Source organism: Alosa pseudoharengus, unplaced genomic scaffold (assembly GCF_046254945.1).
Source record: "Alosa pseudoharengus isolate Yale_2024_CS ecotype anadromous, Long Island Sound unplaced genomic scaffold, YU_APseudo_1.1 YU_APseudo_1.1_scf_1, whole genome shotgun sequence".
Classification (NCBI taxonomy): domain Eukaryota; kingdom Metazoa; phylum Chordata; class Actinopteri; order Clupeiformes; family Clupeidae; genus Alosa; species Alosa pseudoharengus.
In genome coordinates, this window is record NW_027468564.1 from 17,519,431 (window position 1) to 17,541,553 (window position 22,123).

The 22,123-nt window shown below is 42.9% G+C and overlaps 1 protein-coding gene across 4 annotated transcripts; it reads left to right on the plus strand.

Moving 5' to 3' along the window:
* Positions 1-787: 787 nt before the first annotated feature.
* On the plus strand, positions 788-18,944 carry LOC143122170 (uncharacterized). 4 transcript variants are annotated; one of them, XR_012986613.1, is made up of 6 exons: positions 788-1,128; positions 3,288-3,554; positions 4,960-5,157; positions 5,594-5,767; positions 7,031-9,487; positions 10,730-10,777. XR_012986613.1 is itself a non-coding variant. In XM_076283005.1 (6 exons), exons 2-6 carry the CDS (start codon positions 3,302-3,304, stop codon positions 12,139-12,141), a joined length of 2,085 nt encoding a protein of 694 aa, XP_076139120.1. In that variant the 5' UTR covers positions 788-1,128; positions 3,288-3,301; the 3' UTR covers positions 12,142-12,235. The 4 variants fall into 4 exon arrangements, 3 of the variants coding, with proteins under 3 accessions (XP_076139120.1, XP_076139134.1, XP_076139126.1); XM_076283005.1 differs by having other exon boundaries at positions 9,440-9,487; positions 10,730-12,235; XM_076283019.1 differs by lacking the exons at positions 7,031-9,487; positions 10,730-10,777 and adding an exon at positions 16,780-18,944.
* The last annotated feature ends 3,179 nt before the right edge of the window (positions 18,945-22,123 follow it).

Genomic DNA, 22,123 nt, shown 5'->3' on the forward strand with positions numbered 1-22,123 from the left:
CACTGTAAAACTACACCCAGTATCTTTCATTGTGTGAGTTCAATATGACGTGGTCGTGAGATACTGAGTATTTTGATATCTTAAATTGAACTTAAAGGGAAACTTGGCAGGATTTCCCCCTCTGCTGGAGAAATTGTGCATTATGCTATTTCAAACTGTGGGAAAAGGTAACGATAAAGCACATGTTTACAAGCTAGCGAACGGTTAGCATACGTTTGGCAGAACTATGTGGATGTTACAAGGTAAGAAACACGATTTAAAACTAGTTTCTTGTTTCTCACTTCTCTTTCCGGGACGGTAGTCTCAATGTTGCAAGGTTGGTTTTCCGCCTGAGGACGCTAGGCGCAGCGGGCAAAGTCACCATTTTCACCGGAACAGGTCATTTAACGGGTTTATTACGTTGAAATAGTTGCCAAGTTCTCCTTTAAATTGGACTTGGGCTGGAACTAGAGGAAATTGAACAATAGGCTATTGTTTTGAGGTCAATTTCATTCTAAATTAAATGTTTCTAAATGTTTTACAAACCTGAAAAGTTTATAGACATACAAGGTTAAAGTGTAATTTTTACTGAAATAAACATATCATCGAGACAAAGGTTATTTTTGCATTTTGATAGGAATAAACAGTTATATTCTGGAAAGAAATTCAGGTGAAATATATAACTTTTCTGGGAAAGAAGTAAAAAAAAAAAATCATCCAAACCATCCAAAAGACCCACACTCCGATTCAGCAGGTGGCGCTCATGCACCACAGATGTGAACGAAACGCCATACGTGACTGTCTGGGGAGTTTGGCATCTGGCATCTTTCATCCAGAGTTCACGATCTTTTTATTATCTTAGCCTACGTCTGTTTCAGAGTATGCTTGGCAGCTCTATAACAGTGCACCTTGCCATAAGCAGTTAATCTCGTCACGATATATTCATGCTGGCCTGAGACGCTGCTCAGTTGACATTAGCTCAACAAGCTATTGGGTTCACTGGAAGCCGCCGAGGGAACAAGGCCACGGGGATAGCGCCACTGGTGACTCCGGGAAAGTCGGTGGTTCCTCCGGCTACGAGGGAACACAATCATCCGCAGCTCGGAACCGTGGAGAGAGTAGCCCACTCCCTAGACCCACATCAGATCTGTGAGTAGCCTAACGTACAACAGAAGAACCCACATAGCTAATTTGACTGTTTGTTTGATTGCCTTTTGCAGACGGCTTTTGCAATTTGTGTTGTACTGGTTTCAAGTTAACATTAGGCTATCAGTGGTCACTTATTTTGTAGCCCACTCAGTTGCAGTGGCCGTGATCTGAGGTAACAGAATATAGCCTGGCAATTGTAATTAAATCTGTGTAACGTTAGGGCCACTCGTGCATCGTTTTGTTTTGTAGCTTTGGATTTTCTTTTCGATCTAACGTACTCCGAGAAAAAGCTTCTCTGACAAAGGCAAGTTGAGCCTATTTGTTATTGCCACAACAAATACTCCACTTATCAGGAAGGCGAAGGTAAAGGGATACTTTGCATTGTGCGATGTTTTGGCATTTTCTACGGAACCCTGGAGGGGTCATTGCAGAATATTGTGTTGGTGTATATCCAGAAAACATGTCCTCATTTTGCTAAATTGTGTGCTCATTTTACTAAACAGTAAATAGTGCGCTCATTTTATGAAATTGTGCTCTCAATTTAGTAAATCATGTGCATATTTTACTAAATTGTGTGCACAATTTACTAAATATTGCGCACATTTTACTAGTAGCCTACACTCGTTTTACTGTGCGCACAATTTAGTAAAACGTGCACACGATTTAGTAAATTGTGTGCATAACATGTGCTCACAATTTACTAAAATGAGCGCCCAATCTAATAAAATGAGACCACTCTTTATTACAATGAGAGCGCTATGTAAAACGAGCACATCAATATACTAAATTGTGCACACAAACTAGTACAATGAGATCACAATTTACTAAAATGAGAGCACATTCTCTTGATATACAACAATATCTTGCAATGACATTTTCCTTGCGAGGTTGTTCACTTATTGCTACTCGGTGATGTACAGCACTATAACCACTCCCATATGTGACACTGCTCAACCAATCAGTTTTTCCCCAAAGACCATCTGACCTTTAGGCCTACTGGATCTACATACATAATACATTGCCGTGTATAATTTTACCGCTTAGTCACACCTGCTGCTACTAGTGGGAGAAAGTGGTAACTACCACTTTCATCCAAAAGTTCCATTCATTGCACTCTGCACTTTGATTTAAATGATGCTGGTTAGGAGCGGAGAGGCTGTGCATTGTGGACCCTGACTGCATCCGAATAGTCGGTACTAACGTTGGTTAGAACGTACTACTCAACCATCAATTTAGTATGGTATGTATGTATGCGGGCGAGTAGTAAGCATACAATTTTGACGTACTACTACTGTGATGTACTGCGTCTCGTCTTCTGTATGGGTATTCGGATGCAGCCCATGTTACTTTCTTACTGATTCAGAACTGCAACTACTTGATGACCATGAGGCATCATCTGAACTCACTATTTTGATTTGATCACAGTCAAGGAGTTCACTGTCAGCGGGGAAAGGGAATATGTAGAATGTTTTTATTTTCCACGACAACTTGATCATTTTCCAAGGTGTGTGGGAATGCTCACTGTATTGTTAATTAGGCTTGGCTGTTGTGGAAGAAATTTAGCTTAAATATCTATAAAAACTGAGAGTCTGAAATAAGGTTTTGTCTTTCTCGATAGTTGTTTATTAATCTCTGCGCAGAGAGGTCTCATAAGCATCAGGCAAAATCAGGATACAGAGACAAAGTCTGTGCACAATCAGTTGTTTCTCACACACACACCTCGCACGGTATCATAATCTCATTGTATCATTGTATCATTACACCTTCTCTGCACACACACATGACTTGGTCAATACAATGAGTTAGTTAAGAATCAAGGACATTAAGAACATTTCTATCGTCATACAACACATGATTTGCCATCTGAACATCAGTTACCAGAACAGAAGTATCAAATAATAAGAACTTTGAGAACTAGGCAATAGAAGTATCAATTATAAGGAACATTACAAACTAGGTTACGCTGTAACAGAAGAGTCCATTCAAAAGTGTAAGATTTTACAGAAACACAAATATCAAATAAAAGGTTAAAGTCCATCTTTGTCATTTTCCCCTCACACTGTTGATCGGCCTTGCGTTGTTGATCACTTCTTCATTATGTTTGCCGAATTGTCCTTGCTCTGAAAAAAAAGTCTGACTGGATTTCTTTTGAAAAACAGGATTGAAGCCTGATATGTCCAGATATCCTGAACCATCACAACAACAGCCCATGCCCGTGAAGAAGGAGGTCAAGTCAGAAGAATGTTATGAGTTCCTTCAGAAAGTCAAAGTGGAAGAAACCCCAGGTCTAGAACATGGCTGCAAGACAGAGATACTCGCATTCCAAACCTTCATTGTCAAAGAAGAGAAGTGGTCACCAGTGCGAATTAAAGAAGAAGAAGAATCCAATATAAGGGAATATGGACACAGCGACTTTTGCCCTGATAGTAAGTTGCTGCTAGTTTGTATTGTAGAAAATTAAATTCTTGCAATGGTCCTTGTACACCCCCAAAACAGAAAAAGTTGGGACGTTGTGTAAAACAGAATGTCATAATATACAAGTCTTGTAAACCCCTATTTAAAGGAATTATCCGGAGTAAAATGCACTTTAGATCGATTTCCGGATGATTGGGGGTACATACGTTGAGTTGACATCAAAATTATGTCATTCGGATGTGTTTTGAGAAAGTTCGATTGTACCGTTTTCAGTCACAACTCGTAGCCTGGAAGTGAGCGGGGCATTTCAATTGCGCCGCTACAAAACGCTATTTTTGTACCTCTTCTACAGTTCCAAACAACATAACACTTACGTGGTAGTGAGTACAGGGTCCCTAAAGCCAAACCGAAGTATCCCGAGGTCTTTATGTGGTCGAATAGAGAGTCCAGAATGAATTTCATCAAGCCAGTACCTTTACAGAAATGTTGCCATGTTTGCCGCCACCTTGAGGGGAAAGTCCGTAGGAGTCTTATTGCTGAGTGTGTTGTAACACGCTCTGGAAATTCACAATTTCGTTGCCGTTTAAAAAAAAAAAAAAAAACATAGTCCAGTATTTCTTTCGAAATTGAAATGAAGTTGTATTGACTGGACTATGTTTTTTTTTTTAAAACGGCGACGAAATTGTGAATTTCCAGAGCGTGTTACACAGCAATAAGACTCCTACGGACTTTCCCCTCAAGGTGGCGGCAAAGATGGCAACATTTTCGGAAAGGTACTGGCTTGATGAAATTCATTCTGGACTCTCTATTCGACCACATCGGTTTGGCTTTAGGGACCCTCTACTCACTACCACGTAAGTGTTATGTTGTTTGGAACTGTAGAAGAGGTACAAAAATAGCGTTTTGTAGCGGCGCAATTGAAATGCCCCGCTCACTTCCAGGCTACGAGTTGTGACTGAAAACGGTACAATCGAACTTTCTCAAAACACATCCGAATGACATAATTTTGATGTCAACTCAACGTATGTACCCCCAATCATCCGGAAATCGATCTAAAGTGCATTTTACTCCGGATAATTCCTTTAACAGCAAAAAGGACATAGGCAACATATCAAATGTTGAAAATGAAAATGTGGACTATTTCATGGAAAGTATATGTTAATTTTGAATTTGATGCCTACTACATGAATAGTTACATTACATTACATTTGGCTGACACATTTTTAACCAAAGCGACTAACAACATGGTAAACAGATGCTTTTTTAAAGCAATTCTCGCAACAATTCTATAACATTTTAAAAGTAGGTGTAGTACAATAAGAATAAGTGCATCAGTGAGTGCTGTTTTTAAAGAAGTTAAGCCGTTGAATCTGTTCCTAGATTATCTGCTTGCTATCTGTTCCAATCTCTTTGCAGGTCAGAAAGTGGAAGAAAGGCCTGAACTGGAACCTGACTGGACGACCGATATGCCAACATCACCGCAGATGACCTGCAAGGAGGAAACGTATTGCACCGTAGAAATCAAAGAAGAAATGAAGGAGGAAACGTATTGCACCGTAGAAATCAAAGAAGAATTGAAAGAAGTGGACGGTCGCGAGGACTTGTCTTTTACAAGTAGGTTGCTGAATATCTTGAATGAAAATCGTTGAAAAAACAAATTCATGTGTATTTAAACATGTAACGTGTTTAAGCAATAAGCCCCAAGAGGCCGTTCTATATCATAAATATAGCACAGGTGAGGGGTGTTGTTTGGCTGAATATCTTGAATGAAAATCATTGAAACAAATTGAAACAAATTCATTGCAATGTGTATTTGATATGATACCTGGGCCTGTATTCACACTAAAGGGACACCAGGCAACGTTTTCATGTTAATTACTCCTCTTCGTAAGTCGGTATATGGTTAAATGACTCATTACAGGGCGAATGAAGCCTCACCATCTGCTAGCTCCCTAGAAGCTTGCTAGAACTGTCGGTCCAAAAAAAACAAAACAAAAAAAAAACGAGGTTATCATGTGTAATCTAATCCTGTATGATTATCTGTTTGCAGTTCAGGAAGAAAAGCCTGGAATAGAATACGACTGTAACGCCGAAATGTACACATCACCACAGTTGACCTGCAAAGAAGAAATCAAAGCAGACACATATGTTCCAGAAGAAATTAAAGAAGAAGAAATTGAAGAAGAAAATGTTAGAGAATATGGTCATGGCTCGTCTCCTATAAGTAAGTTGCTGAATATTTTGTATCATGAAAATCGTTGAAAAACAAATTACAATGTGTTATTGATCTTTCCAAAGACCTGGGCCCAAACACTTATACTATACTTATTCTTTACCTTCTTTACCTGGGGTAAACAGGCACACATATATCGCTACCTTAGAATAATAAGGTTCTATCTGCGTTTTGAGTAGTTCTGAGATATTGAGCTTCAAAGTTTTAGAATTCCATAGAGTTACATGGTAAATGGAACAAGTTCTTTTTGATATAAAGTCCAAATATGTACACAACTTTAAGAAACACCTCATCTGAACTTAAGAAACTTTCAAAGAATAAAAATATGTAAATAACTCCATTTTGACAAAAATGTCAGATAGAACCTTATTATTCTAAGGTAGCGATATATCTATAGGGATCCCGTCTATGTTGGCTGAGAGTTAAAGGAAAATCCCCCCCGCCGAAAACAATCAGTTTGACTTGCTGCAGCCAACAGTTAGAGCTTCCAGGCAGATACAGTAGTACACTGTAGCGCTGAACCTGCCCGGCTACAGCAACTCGAGTGAGGTAAAACCCATTGTTTTCAGATTTGTTTCGTACTGACAATACCCAGTGACCTCGAGAAACGGAGATCTATGTTAAAAATCGCCGGGAATTATCATTTTAATGACACCTCAAGCCTTGTCAGTGGCTAAAATAAAATAAATAAAAATAAAATTGCCCTCGGGATGAATAAAGTATCTATCTATCGGTCTATCGGTCTATTTAATATAGCAGTTCACATATACATTTTATTTGATGATGGCCAGCTGGATAACATCAGAACTAAGGCGGCTTTATGAAAGCATGAATTGTTTAAAACAGAAGCAGGCCGTCACATAGGGTTGCAAACGTCCATGATTTTTCAAAAATCAACAGGAATACAGTATCTCAGAGAAGTGAGTACACCACATTTTTGCAAATATCTTATTATATCTTGTCATGGGACAACACTAAAAAAAATGACACTTTGCTACAATGTAAAGTAGTCAGTGTACAGCTTGTGTCACAGTGTACATTTGTTGTCCCCTCAAAATAACTCAACACACAGCCATTAATGTCTAAACTGCTGGCAACAAAGGTGAGTAAACCCCTAAGTGAAAATGTCCAAAATTGGGCCCAATTAGCCATTTTCCAGCCCTGGTGTGACTTGTTGGTGTTACAAGGTCTCAGGTGTGAATGGGGAGCAGGCGTGTTAAATTTGGTGTATTGCTCTCACACTCTCTTATACAGGTCACTGGAAATTCAACATCGTACCTCATGGCAAAGAACTCTCTGAGGATCTGAAAAAAAGAATTGTTGCTCTACATAAAGATGGCCTAGGCTATAAGAAGATTGCCAACACCCTGAAACTGAGCTGCAGCACTGTGGCCAAGACCATACAGCGATTTAACAGGACCGGTTCCATTCAGAACAGGCCTCGACATGGTCGACCAAAGAAGTTGAGCGCATGTGCTCAGCGTCATATCCAGAGGTTGTCTTTGGAAAATAGACGTATGAGTGCTGCCAGCATTGCTGCAGAGGTTGAAGGTGCGGGGGGTCAGCCTGTCAGTGCTCAGACCATACGCCGTACACTGCGTCAACTTGGTCTGCTGTCGTCACAGAAGGAAGCCTCTTCTAAAGATGATGCACAAGAAAGCCCACAAACAGTTTGCTGAAGACAAGCAGACTAAGATTACTAGACCCATGTCCTGTGGTCTGATGAGACCAAGATAAACTAACTTGGTTTAGATGGTGTCAAGCGTGTGTGGCGGCAACCAGGTGAAGACTACGAAGACAAGTGTGTCTTGCCTACAGTCAAGCATGGTGGTGGGAGGGTCATGGTCTGGGGCTGCATGAGTGCTGCACTGGGGAGCTACAGTTCATTGAGGAATGTACTGTGACATACTGAAGCAGAGCATGATCCCCCCCCCCCCCCCCCCTTTGGAAACTAGGCTGCAGGGCAGTATCCCAACGTAACCCCAAACACACCTCCATGACAACCACTGCCTTGCTAAAGAGGCTGAGATGGAAACGGAAGGTGGAGGAGAGCAAGGTCTCTAACATCTACCAGCTCCGCAATGTCGTCATGGAGGAGCGCAAGGTCTCTAACATCTACCAGCTCCGCAATGTCGTCATGGAGGAGCGCAAGGTCTCTAACATCTACCAGCTCCGCAACGTCGTCATGGAGGAGTGGAAGAGGATTCCAGTGGCAACCTGTGAAGCTCTGGTGAACTCCATGCCCAAGAGGGTTAAGGCAGGGCTGGAAAATAATGGTGGCCACACAAAATATTGACACTTTGGGCACAATTTTGACATTTTCACTTAGGGGTGTACTTACTTTTGTTGCCAGTGCTTTAGTGGCTGTGTTAGTTATTTTGAGGGGACAGCAAATTTACACTTATTATACAAGCTATACAAGCTGTACACTCACTACTTTACATTGTAGTGTCATTTCTTCAGTGTCTCATGAAAAAATGTGAGGTGTGCTCACTTTTGTGAGATACTGTGGAAATTATGGGAATACAATAGGGGACTTAAATGTAGTTGCAAACACTGTGCTACATAATCTTAGTTAAAACAACCAGATTTAATGTGAATTCATTTGAATTTATAGCACTTCTCAAATCCAGTTTCTGGAAAATTTCTCTCTTGATTTTCAATTTCAAGGGGCGTAACCAGCGCTGAAATAACGGGTACATCCATATGGTATACACTGATTTGTGCACACACACATCAGTTGTGCAAAGGCAAAAACCAAGGAATGGCGCGTTGTAGGGCTACACAGTTATCGCAATTGCAATGTGAACGAACGCAACTACCCAATCGCAAAAGCTACAAATAATCATGCACAGTTAATTTTTTTCACCTTTCACAAATCTGATTGGTGAGCTTCACTTGGTTCAGTTGGTCTGTGGTTCTTGTGCACCAGGCGTGCTCACTACTCATGGGGTGGCACAAATTAAAGAGACATGTGGAATATTGAATTGAATCAATTCATTGACATTCAAAAATCATATTGCAAATGGTAATCCCAATATCTGTCAGAAAAATCACAATTAGATATTTTCCGCAAATCGTGCAACCCTGCAGCAACGCTGTGACATCAGTTACGGTTCTTTGCCTTTGTTTTGGGATGCTCGAGTTGAGTTTAGGTACTTTGCCTAAGCCGTGCATCAAAGGGAAGTTACTGTGTCGGCCTGGAGTTACGATACTCTGCCTTTGTTTTGTGTAAAGTTTGCCGCGCTTAAATAGCAGTGTATGTATTGTCACGGTTTCTACACACAGTTGCGTTACGTCAACGCATGCCAGTGGGTGTTCCCGACGGTAACTATGCAAATGACTTGAAGTATAATCGTAATTTGATTGGTTGGTGCCGTCCGTCGATTGGCTTGATTGGCCGGTGCAGTTCAACTGCTCAACGCGAGAGACGGGAGAAACGCGACGCAACGGACCCACAATTCAGTTCGACAACGGATGACGTAAGCCCATGTAAAGTGAATGGGATGCGTCTCCAGCACTGCAACGCACGCAACTGTGTGTAGAAGCCGTCACTGAAGCACTTCTAAAACACAATACCTGAATAAAAATGTGGCTGAACAAATATTGCTGTTTTTACTAATTGTACTAATAGCATTTAAAGAATGGCCCATTGCTCTTTAGGTAAAGTGATGGTCGAGATGACATTGAAACACAGACATCAAAGTGAAGGTAAGAAATTATTGATTAACAAAAATCAAAAATTATACATTAGATGAATGAATAAGCAAGATAGACAGATAGATCGCTATATACTTAATTTAGCTAGCTAGGACAACGTAGCAGCCCAACAAATAACAAACTGCTCTGTATCATAAACAAAAGCATTGTAAAGCATGCCAGCCATATATATTCGTAAATAATGTTTTTATTTTTCACATATAGCTGATTAGTCACTCAGTACCACATGTCAATGACTGCTTGGAGCTGTGTGTTACATACCATGACACACCTCCTACGAGCCTAGCCTAATTGTGGGGCAGCTGTGGCCTACTGGTTAGCACTCTGGACTTGTAACCGGAGGGTTGCCGGTTCGAGCCCCGACCAGTGGGCCACGGCTGAAGTGCCCTTGAGCAAGGCACCTAACCCCTCACTGCTCCCCGAGCGCCGCTGTTGTAGCAGGCAGCTCACTGCGCCGGGATTAGTGTGTGCTTCACCTCACTGTGTGCTCACTGTGTGCTGAGTGTGTGTCACTAATTCACGGATTGGGATAAATGCAGAGACCAAATTTCCATCACGGGATCAAAAGAGTATATATACTTTTACTTACTTAATCACACATATGCCAAGCTCAGCAATAACAGTTCTGAATTAAATATATATCCTGCCTTTTTGTAACTTGATGAATCACAGTGAAAATGCTTTTTTTTATTTTTATTTAATTGTATATTTCAGTCAATATCAATCAAATTGCAGTTGTGTTGTTTTGATTTAGTAAATATAAATCAAATAACAATATACAAAAACATTTATACTGAAATTGCAAAAACAAAAAACAATGGAAAAAAACGATTTATGAAAATGTATTTAACTGGTGGATATAGCGTTTTGGAACCAATTGATCCAACAACTGTGCATCTGAAGCAGTTTGGTAGTATAATTTGACCCTTGATTTACCAGTCGGTAGCCTACTATATTGTAACCTACTATATTGTAGGCCTATGTCCAATTGGTCAGAATGAACATTGATTAATCAAATACCCTATTGGTCAAATCAAATGTTTTTGTTTTTGGGCCTTACAATATTATTTCCTATGCATATTGAATATCAATGCAATGATGGAATGCAATTAATCAATTGTTAACATTGAGGTGAATTAATCAAATATTAGTCATATGTTTCATGACTCTTTAATTTCCCCATGCATGTCTTTAATTGTAATCTGTTCTTTGTTTTGTTTTTTTTCATTTCAGACACTCGTGGGAGTATTGGTATTGACTGTGATCCTGAACCAAAAACATGGTCCATTCTTGGTAGTTTCATGGCATTTGGATCAGATGACCTGTTGTACAGCGCACCTAATACCACCCTTGATGCTCTTGTGGCGTTTCCCCGCTTCGCTCCAGCCACAGCCCCCCTGCCATCACCAGCGGCCACCGGAGGCCTAGCCGCCCCAGCCCCAGAAATGCGAGACCCGTGTGGCCAGAAATGCCGAAGACAATGCACAGCCAAGTTTAGTGAGGAGAGACGCCAGGAGATTTGGAGCAGTTACAGGGCCATGGACTTCGCAGAAAAGCGCATGTTCGTGTTTCACAGCGTCAGCCAGCTGCCGACAGCAAGATCTTGTGGGGCTGGAAGTCGGCGTGGCAGGTCCTTTGTTTACAGGCTAAAGAACAAAGATCAAGTCCCGCAGCAAGTCTGTAAAACATTCTTTTTGGCCACACTGGGGTTCCATCCCACAAATGACTCTCTGGTCCTCTCTGTGATGAGGAGGGAGATAGGTAATGTGTCGAACCTGAGAGACCAAAGAGGAAGGCACCCTCCAGCCAACAAGCTGGACATGCAGCCTGTGTACGACCATATTGAGTCCTTCCACCCGTCGGTGAGCCACTATGGAAGGGAGCAGGCCCCACATAGTCGGTACCTTCCCAGAGACATCACCATCAAGCTAATGTATGATGATGCTCTTGTGGCGTTTCCCCGCTTCGCTCCAGCCACAGCCCCCCTGCCATCAGCAGTGCCCCCCGGAGGCCTAGCCGCCACTACCCCAGAAATGCGAGACCCGTGTGGGCAGAAATGCCGAAGACAATGCACAGCCAAGTTTAGTGAGGAGAGACGCCAGGAGATTTGGAGCAGTTACTGGGGCATGGACTTCGCAGAAAAGCGCATGTTCGTGTTTCACAGTGTCAGCCAGTTGCCGACGGCAAGATCTTGTGGGGCTGGAAGTCGGCGTGGCAGGTCCTTTGTTTACAGGCTAAAGAACAAAGATCAAGTCCCGCAGCAAGTCTGTAAAACATTCTTTTTGGCCACACTGGGGTTCCATCCCACAAATGACTCTCTGGTCCTCTCTGTGATGAGGAGGGAGATAGGTAATGTGTCGAACCTGAGAGACCAAAGAGGAAGGCACCCTCCAGCCAACAAGCTGGACATGCAGCCTGTGTACGACCATATTGAGTCCTTCCACCCGTCGGTGAGCCACTATGGAAGGGAGCAGGCCCCACATTGTCGGTACCTTCCCAGAGACATCACCGTCAAGCTAATGTATGCTGATTATGTGGAAAAGGGTAACCGCTGCTCCTATGAAACCTACCGCAAAGCTGTGAAGCAGAAGAACATCAGCTTTTGCAAAGCGAGGGGCGATGTGAGGAGTGCCTGCTGGCCGTGATGGGGAGGATGGGGTGCCTACTGATGGGGTGCCTACTGATGGGGGGGATGGGGTGCCATGATGGGCAGGATGGGGTGCTGGCCGGGATGGGGAGGATGGGGTGCCTACTGATGGGGGTGATGGGGAGGATGGGGTGCCTACTGATGGGGAGGATGGGGTGCCTACTGATGGGAAGGATGGGGTGCCTACTGATGGGGTGCCTACAGATGGGGAGGATGGGGTGCCTACTGATGGGGGTGGGGTGGGGTGCCTACTGATGGGGGTGGGGTGCTTCCTGATGGGGAGGATGGGGTGCCTAACGATGGGGTGCCTACCGATGGGGAGGATGGGGTGCCTACTGATGGGGAGGATGGGGTGCCTACCGATGGGGAGGATGGGGTGCCTACTGATGGGGGTGATGGGGTGCTTACTGATGGGGTGCCTGCTGATGGGGGTGGGGTGGGGTGCCATGATGGGCAGGATGGGGTGCTGGCCGGGATGGGGAGGATGGGGTGCCTACTGATGGGGGTGATGGGGAGGATCGGGTGCCTACTGATGGGGGTGATGGGGAGGATGGGGTGCCTACTGATGGGGAGGATGGGGTGCCATGATGGGGAGGATGGGGTGCCTACTGATGGGGAGGATGGGGTGCCTACTGATGGGGTGGATGGGGTGCCTACTGATGGGGTGCCTACTGATGGGGAGGATGGGGTGCCTACTGATGGGGTGGATGGGGTGCCTACTGATGGGGAGGATGCCATGGACTGTTGCTCTGTGCTGAATTGGAAGGTTCTGCTTAAACCAAGAAAAATGCACCAAAGTTGGGCCTTATTTGTGCATCATTTGCTAACTCAGATTCAGATACGCACTTATACTTTACTGTCCCCTGGGGGAAATTTGTTGTCACAGGCAAGTAGAATTGGTTGAGATATAGAGTGTGGATGTGCTGAATTAAAAGGATCTGCTAAAGCCAAGAAAAATGCACCAAAGGCTGAGATTCAGCAGTGACGTGGCTAAGGGGGGTATGTCTATTATCTCGCTAGATTGTTGAGCGATGATGGCAGATGGGATAAAACTTTTACCATAGCATGTTTTCTTGTGGGTTATTTACCTCTGTGTTCCAATCCATTCATGACTTTTAAATTGTACAGTGACCTCTGTGTTTGTGCTTCTGTCTATATGTAGCATATGATAACATCCATGAACTTTTGAATTGTCCTTGGGTCGCTTGAAAGGTTCTTTGTTAATGAAATGCACTATTATATCTCTGTTATTGTTATAACTTTGCATTCCAAATCAATTAAATTATTACATTGAATCATTAGAGAGGTATGTGTTTTCTGTGTTTATTTACAATTTGTATAATTCAGTGCAACAGTCCATACAGCCTATGCACCCAACTGAAGATATTCTTGGTTGTTATGGAGGTATGCATGTATTAATAATAGCAACAGAATGCAACCGGATAGCAATAACTAGATGGTTATAAGTAATTGTTCATTCAAAATAAATGCCATCGTCACCAGATTTTATGTAGGTGTTAACTATAATGATCTTCTATCGTGTACAGCAACTATATACAGTATATATTTCAGTTATCTGAAAGTGCTGTATGTAAATCATTTAGGAGGCTGAATACACATAAAGCTCCAGGACCTGACAACATCCCAGGTGGTGTCAAGGCTTGCGCATCTGAACTGGCTGAGGTATTTATGGACATCTTTAATCCCTCCCTGCTTCAGTCTGTTATCCCCGCATGTTTCAAGAGGTCCACCATCATTCCAGTCCCTAAGAAATCAACAGTGAGCTGCCTTGTTGCTCTATTCTCTGTTGTTATGAAGTGCTCTGAGTGGTTAGTTAAAGATCATATTACATCCTCCCTGTCTTCTACATTAGATCCACTCCAGTTTGCCTATAGGCCAAACGGGTCCACAGACGATGTGATAGCATTTGCTTTGGACACTGCTCTCTGTCACCTGTATAAGAAAAACACCTATGTATGGATGCTCTTCATCGACTACAGCTCCGATTTTAACACCATAGTTCCATCCAGGCTGATCATGAAATTGAAAGACCTGAACATCAGTTCCTCCCTGACATAGTGACTGACAGGACACAGGCGGTACTGCTGGGTAACATCATCTCCTCCACTCTTAACATTCAGCAATGGTGTACCGCAGGGGTGTGTGTTAAGCCCCCTGCTGTACTCGTACACTTATGACTGTATGGCAACTCACACCTCAAACACCATCATTAATTTTGCTGATGACGCCACCATAATCGGCTGTATCACGAGTGATGATGAGTCTGCTTACAGAGCAGAGGTGGCAACCCTGACATCCTGGTGTCAGGACAACAGGACAATAACCTGCTGCTCAACATCAGCAAAACCAAGGAGCTGATAGTGGACTACAGGAGGCTTCAGGGAGAGGAGCACACACCCATGATTGTGGACTACAGGAGACTGCAGGAAGAGCCATAGGAGGCACAGCAGTAGAGAGTGTCAGCTGCTTCAGATTCCTTGGAACTATCATCAGCAAGGATCTGAGCTGGTCACACCATATAGGTATGGTCACAAAGTCAGCAAGACAGTGGCTCTTCTTTCTTCGGCGGCTGAGGAAGTTTGGTATGGACGGTGAAATACTGACCAACTTCTACCGCTGTACCATTGATAGTATCCTGACTGGCAACATCACAGCATGGTATGGTAACAGCACCGCCCATGACCGCAAAGCCCTGAAAAGGATGGTCAGGTCAGCGCAGAGCATTACAAGGACTGAGTTACCATCTATTCAGGTTTTTCACCCTCCTACCATCTGGTAGAAGGTACAAGAGTATGCGGACCTGTACCAGCAGATACAGAGACAGTTTTTATCCACAAGGCACCAGGATGCTGAACTGTTATTCTCTTCCCCATAGCTAATCAACCTCAAACCTCAGAACCCCCACCCAAACACACAACATACCCCCTCCCCACATGCGCGCGCACACACACACATACACACCATTTCATCATCCCCCCCCTCTCATTTCATTCATTTCACTCATTTGAACTTGAACATTTGAACTATATTGACATATATTTGAGCTGTGGTATCAAACGTTTGACTAGCAAATGTTAAATAAAAAAATTTGTTGATACATCAGCTTGCTAGCTGGTAAAACAGATGTGCTATGTAACACCAGATAAGCTATAGATAAGCTATCTAACACTATTTCATTGAAATGGAATAAAAACAATTTATTCCAATTTAGAATATTGGAAAGTCTGTGGTCAAAAAAGTAAGAATTTCCAAATATTCCCCAGATTAACTTCTCATGGGAAGATTTTTGGTAAGTTTCTGGAGTTTTACTGGTTATTTTGCACCCTTTGTAATTCTGGTCACAACCTTAGAGGCTGAACATGGATTTCCTCATGAACTTGATTAATGTGATTAAAATTCATAGTGAACATTAACCACACTGATGATGAATTATTATGATTATGTAATATAACATATGTTGATCGCATATGGTGTTTAGATAAATGTCGGCCTTCAGAAATTAGTAAAGTAATATTATGTTGTGTCACGTATTATTATGAAACACTCAATAGTAAACAGATCACTAAAGGGCACAGTGCCATCAATAACTTAACATGACATTGGATATGTGCTTATGTGTCAGATTTATGAGCATTCATCTGCCGACATGTTGTCTCCAGTTTCCTACTTCCTGTGTGCATCTCTGTTGACATTTATGTTCAGTCCTTTAGACCTTTTATCCAATCAATACAACATTTACAAAAATGCATGTCTTGTAGGTCTTTCCAGATAGAGGAGCAAAGATGGATATTGAGGAGTGAATTATTTTCCTGGTTTCTTTTCACGCCCCTTTTTTGGGGAAGACAAGTTAGCATTATGTCATTGATTGCAATAGGAAAGACAGCTAGTAGTCACACATTACGTCTAGTTATTCATTCACAGGACATTCAATCATTTTATTAACACAACGGTTATGAAGAAATGTGTATATGTAACTGACTCATGTCGAACCTATGTATATTACCAACCTAATTAGTTTCCAATACCCCAATGTTGAGGACAGATTTAGCCTGTAGCTAACACTTACCATAATATCCAATGTAAAACGTTAGCTTGCTAGCTAGCTAACTGTGGAACTTTAGTATAACATAGCCAATTATCTCGCCTAGTTGTAGGAAATATGTTCGTATTTCAAGTGACAGAATTAAGGGTTGACTTATAAAGGTGACGTTATGACATATAAAGTAAAGCTTGCCGAACTTAGTTATACTCGTTTGTGACACTCCTGTTAGTAAACTGGAAATAGCAAAAAATAGGAATGTAATGGTCACCTTCATCCTATGAACACACAGATGACTCACACCAACCTTATTTTGTGCCTTTTATTCAAGTTTATTCAAGGATTTAGTAAGTACAAGCCCTTTTCGCTCCCCACTTCGATGCAGCTCCATAGGGTTCCATTCAATCGAAACGGTCATATTAACCCCTAAAAGGGGGCGTGTACGTGCAGCACATACAAAGTTCCCAGATTTGCCGGTTGTCCGTATTGGGAAAATCTCTGAGGGTAATTGTTGCATCATAATACGGTACTCTCGGTTCGCGAACATTCTAATCTCATATTTTCTGATCTTTGCAGGAGAAGCCCAAGGGGACACTGAGGAAACGAGAAACCAGGAGAGCCATCCCACCTTGGACCACTATGTGACTGCACAGTGCAGTGTGACTTCATCCCAGCAATTCCATCAGCGATCAGACCCCGTGCAGAAAAAGCATGAATGCTCCCAGTGTCTCAAAACCTTCGCCGGACCATCCCCACTCGCCTATCATCAACGTATTCACACCGGAGAAAAGCCGCATCGGTGCACCACGTGTGGGAAGAGTTTCAGAAGCAGGTTGCAACTTGCCATTCACCAGGTCACACACACCGGAGAAAGGCCCCATCGGTGTGCGGAGTGTGGAAAGGCCTTCGGTCAAGTATCCCACCTGAAGGCTCATCAGATGATCCACACAGGGGAACGGCCGCATCAGTGTCCCGAGTGCGGAAAGGCCTTTCGTCAAATGAGCGACCTTAAGAAACACCTTAGGTTCCACACTGGGGAAAAACCGCACCGGTGCTCGCAGTGCGGCAGAGCGTTTACGCAGATATCCTGCCTCAGGACACACCAGCGGACTCACGCTGGAGTGAAACCGCATCGGTGTCCAGAGTGCGGAAAGACCTTCTGTGAAATAAGCGGCCTCAAGAAACACCAGATCGTCCACACCGAGGAGAAGCCGTACTCGTGCGCTCTGTGTGGAAAGAGTTTCAGGCGCAACGCTGATCTGAAGACCCATCAGCTGGTACACAGCAATGATAAGCCGCACATGTGTTCTCTGTGTGGGAAGGAGTTTAGTCAACGGGTCAATCTCACTAGACACCAGCTGCAGATACACCAGCGATCGAACACTGGGGACAAAACAAGACGAAAATGCTCTCAGTAGGGCTGATCGAACACTGGGGACAAAAGAAGACGAAACTGCTCTAAGTAGGGCTGAACACTGGGGACAAAACAAGACGAAAATGCTCTCAGTAGGGCTGATCGAACACTGGGGACAAAAGAAGACGAAAATGCTCTAAGTAGGGCTGCTTGAGGGCAGTGGTAGTGTAGTGGTTAAGGAGCTGGGCTAGCGTGCAGTAGCCTGAAAGTTGTTGGTTCAAATCCCGGCTTCCACCGTTGTGCCCTTTAGCAAGGCACTTAACCCCAAGTTGCTCCGGGGACAATGTAATCCCTTGTAATAAAGCTGACATATGTAAGTCATTTTGGTCAAAAAAGTGTCTGCTAAATATAATGTAATAATAATGTAATATTGAACAATATAGGGAGAATATCAAATTGTGTTTAGATATTATAAAACGGCAATTAAGCCATTTGTCAAGAAGAAGGATGTTTTGGCTGTAGTCCCGTGGATTCATAGTAGGCTATTTTGTTGCTCTGATTAGTTAGGTCTATCCAATTGTGTGCATTTTTCCCCTCTGTATCAGTTAAAACACGCCCCATAATCACGTCCCAATCATACAGTTTAAGACTGATTCTGAGTAGAATCTGAGTAGAATTCAGTGGCTACATAACGAATGAGCGCTTCTAGACACAATGAGAAATAGTAAATAAAAGGACAGACTGTAATTCAGGGGTTTTCAACGGATTGTGACCCAGGTACTACCATTCTGACTAATTACGTAACCCCAGCACCACCACTGAATATGGTTCACCAGGTGCGGCACCCAACCGGGTCCGTGTGAAAGAGACTAAAGACACTAATTCCAGCATTAACAATAGGGGAGGCTACAACACACGTGGCCCCACTGGAAATAAATAAGATGGCTTAAGATCTTTCCGTGCATATGGTCCATTGAGACCTCACATCAATGACGCGCATCAATGACGCAAAGAATGCAGGGTGTGTCGCGTGCCTCCCCACCATATTGAGACAAATTGAGATCAATGACGCACGTCTTCGACGCCCGCAAATGTGCACGGAGAAGCACAGCACCTCCTTAAAGGAAAGACTTAAGAAGAAGGAGCCTCAACGACACCACCTACTAAACAATGATGGTCAAGAGTTTTAGTTGTAATACCATGTTGTACCATGTTGGGGCACTGTAACACAACCCATGGAAAGAATGGCATGATGCACAATTTGAATCAGAATTTCATATACCTCCTTTAAAGATAACACAATTAAGGTCAAGATACTCCCATTCTCCACTCACTCCACTGGCTCCCCGTCTCCACCAGGATTGAATGCAAAGTTTTCCTCCTCACACACCAATGCATCCATGGACATGCCCCCCCCCCCCCCCCCCCCCCCCCCTCCAAGGAATTATCACCCCACAAAACACAACACGCTCCCTCCGCTTCTCTCACTCAAACCCTAACCCTCCTCATACCCAGAACCCAGACTCAGGACCATGGGAGATAGGGCCTTCTGTGCTGCTGCCCAACGTCTGTGGAATGCCCTCCCTGACACCTTGAGGGAACCACAATCCACTGACTGTTTTAAAAAAGATCTTAAGACATTCCTTTCCAATCCACTGACTGTTTTGAAAAATATCTTTTTAGCGGAGCTTTATGTCCCCTTTAGATGTTTTCTTTAAAACCTTTTTTCTTTGTTTTCTTATTCCTTAAAACTGCTCATCCTTTAGTACTAACCTGTAATAGCACTTTGAGATCTGTGATGAAAAGGGCATTATAAAATGTATTATTATTATTATTATTATTATTATTATTATAAAGATTTATAGGCATGACTGTTTCAAAGTTGTATTGCTAAAGAAAACATGTTACACACAGTAGCTGCTTTCAGACACAACCTTCACAGTACATGCGGAGCTTTGTCAAACGGAGGTCCGACCCTTCGGGTGATTCAGACATGATGCTAACCTGCGGACCTTATGCTGCCATATGTGTGAATCACACACGCTCATTAACATGGCCCAAAGTGTGGCAGCATGTCCGCCTGGAAGCTCCAACTGTTGGCTGCAGCAACTCAAGCTAGGTAAAAACAATTGTTTGCAGGGTTTTTTTTTTTCGTACCAACAGTACTTGGTGACCTCGACAAACAGAGATCTTTGTGAAAAATCACCGGATTTCTCCTTTGCCGTCTCTTAAAAGTGATGCATTGAGTGAGGACATCTCATTTCTCATAGATAGATAGATAGATACTTTATTGATCCCCAAGGGGAAATTCAAGATATGTCTCTCCTTGGTTCATCCATCCTCCTATTGTGAACAGGACATCTCATTTCTCATATATGTCTCTCCTTGATTCATCATCCTCCAACTTAATAAAAGCTTAACTCGTGTCACACTGTTTGCCAACAGCAACATCCATCGTTTTCAAGTAGCAGGGAATTCAAGCCAAACCGTTGCAACTCTGCCATCAATCATTATGTTAAGCCCACCTAACAACTCTATACACGATTTCATTGGCCTGATTGAGTTTCGATTTCTGGAGCTCACAAGCCAACGGAGAGTTGCTAGACTAGCCCTGGCAGCAAATGTAATTTGCTGCCGCTAGGGGCACGTCTAGATTTCTAGGCTATCATCCCCCTATTGTGAACAGGACATCTCATTTCTCATATATGTCTCTCCTTGATCCATCCATCCTCCTATTGTGAACAGGACATCTCATTTCTCATACAGTATATGTCTCTCCTTGATTCATCCATCCTCCTATTGTGAACAGGACATCTCATTTCTCATATTGTCTCTCCTTGATTCATCATCCTCCTATTGTGAACAGGACATCTCATTTCTCATATATGTCTCTCCTTGATTCATCCATCCTCCTATTGTGAACAGGACATCTCATTTCTCCATCCCATTCTTTCCTCATTTCCTTCACAAAATGAATTAGAAGGAGGGGCTGGAACAGAAGGAAGGGAGGGAGTGAGTATGGACAAATAGAGAATTGACTAGTTGTACAAAGGTGGCCCCACCTGTGGCGCAACTGGCTGGGGCACCTGCACCATACGCCGGCAACCGGATCCCACCCCTGCTCTCTCTCCCATTCCTGTCATTCTCCATTGTCCTATCATTAAAAGACATGAAGCCCAATAAATATATATATATATATATATATATATATTTATGTTATATATATATATATATATATATATATATATATATATAAATAAAAGTAATAATTAGTGTCTATACGTCCTTCTTTATCGTAACGTGCTGATTCACTAGGTCCAACACCCAAACTGGGTCTGTAGACAATAACTACATTCAGAATAGCGTCAAGTTCAAACACACCTGGCTCCACAGCAAACAAATGAGCTCACCGAGAGCCTTTCGGGCAACTAGCCAATTGAGATACACCCATGGTTTTCCTGATATCCCTAGCTCTCGGCAAAAGGTGACAGAGCAGTCTGCTGCCACCTGACATGAAAAATGCCATCTCAATCACTGCCACCTGACATGAAAAATGCCATCTCAATCACTGCTGCCACCTGACATCAAAAATGCCATTTCAATCACTGCTTTCAAATTCTCAAAACTCATTCTCTGGCCTTATCTGTCCTCTAATGTCTAACCTGCTGTAATTCTGTATTTGTACCTTTCTAGTCCTTGTTAATGTATAGATTTATATGTATATAGATAGATAGATAGATAGATAGATAGATAGATAGATACAGGGTGCGATTTGTAGGGGGGGATGGTGAGGATTTCCCCCCCTCTGGTTTTCCTATAACCTGACTCCGCCAGATGGATTTGCTCCGCATATCCATCTGGGAACTTTTCATTGAAGAACTTTTGGGAAGGGGCGGACATACTGGTTAGCTGATTGGATAAACCATCTGTCTATCACCACCTTTGTTGGTTATCGACGGGCCAAATCAACCAATTAGATGAACAAAGTATTCTTCTAATGCCGTTTAACATACAATTAAGTTAGGTAACGTGACAAATGTTAAGATGTTTTAACTTACCATTTATGAACCTAATCAACGACAATTCCCATCAAGTTTTCACGGTAGGCCCTACACTTCTGAAGATAGTATATTCCTCCATTATGAACTGGAATCAGCCGTGTGGTTCATTCCTCCCAGCTGCATGGCTGAGACTCATAGCTTCACAGTTTACCCAGGAATACTTTCTAATTTGAATAAAACTTGCGCGATAGCTATGCTCATCTCTGTTGATGCCGTCATGTTGTTCGTTGCGTCACACCTCAACCCGCCTCAAAGCCAACGCTGATTGGACGTTCGTTTGGTGAACTGCTCCAAATTTTCTTTAACGGAAAGTATCCAGACTGATCTGCGAGTGAAACCCTGAAGCTCGCGAGATCAGGATGGTCTCACGAGGCTAGTTTTCCTATCCCTACCTCTGCTAAATTATTTTTTATCGTCGGGGGGGACAACATTTATCCCCCTCTGCCCCTCATATTGATTAATGCAACTTCATATAAGTAAAGCGCTGCAACATGAGAACAGTTTA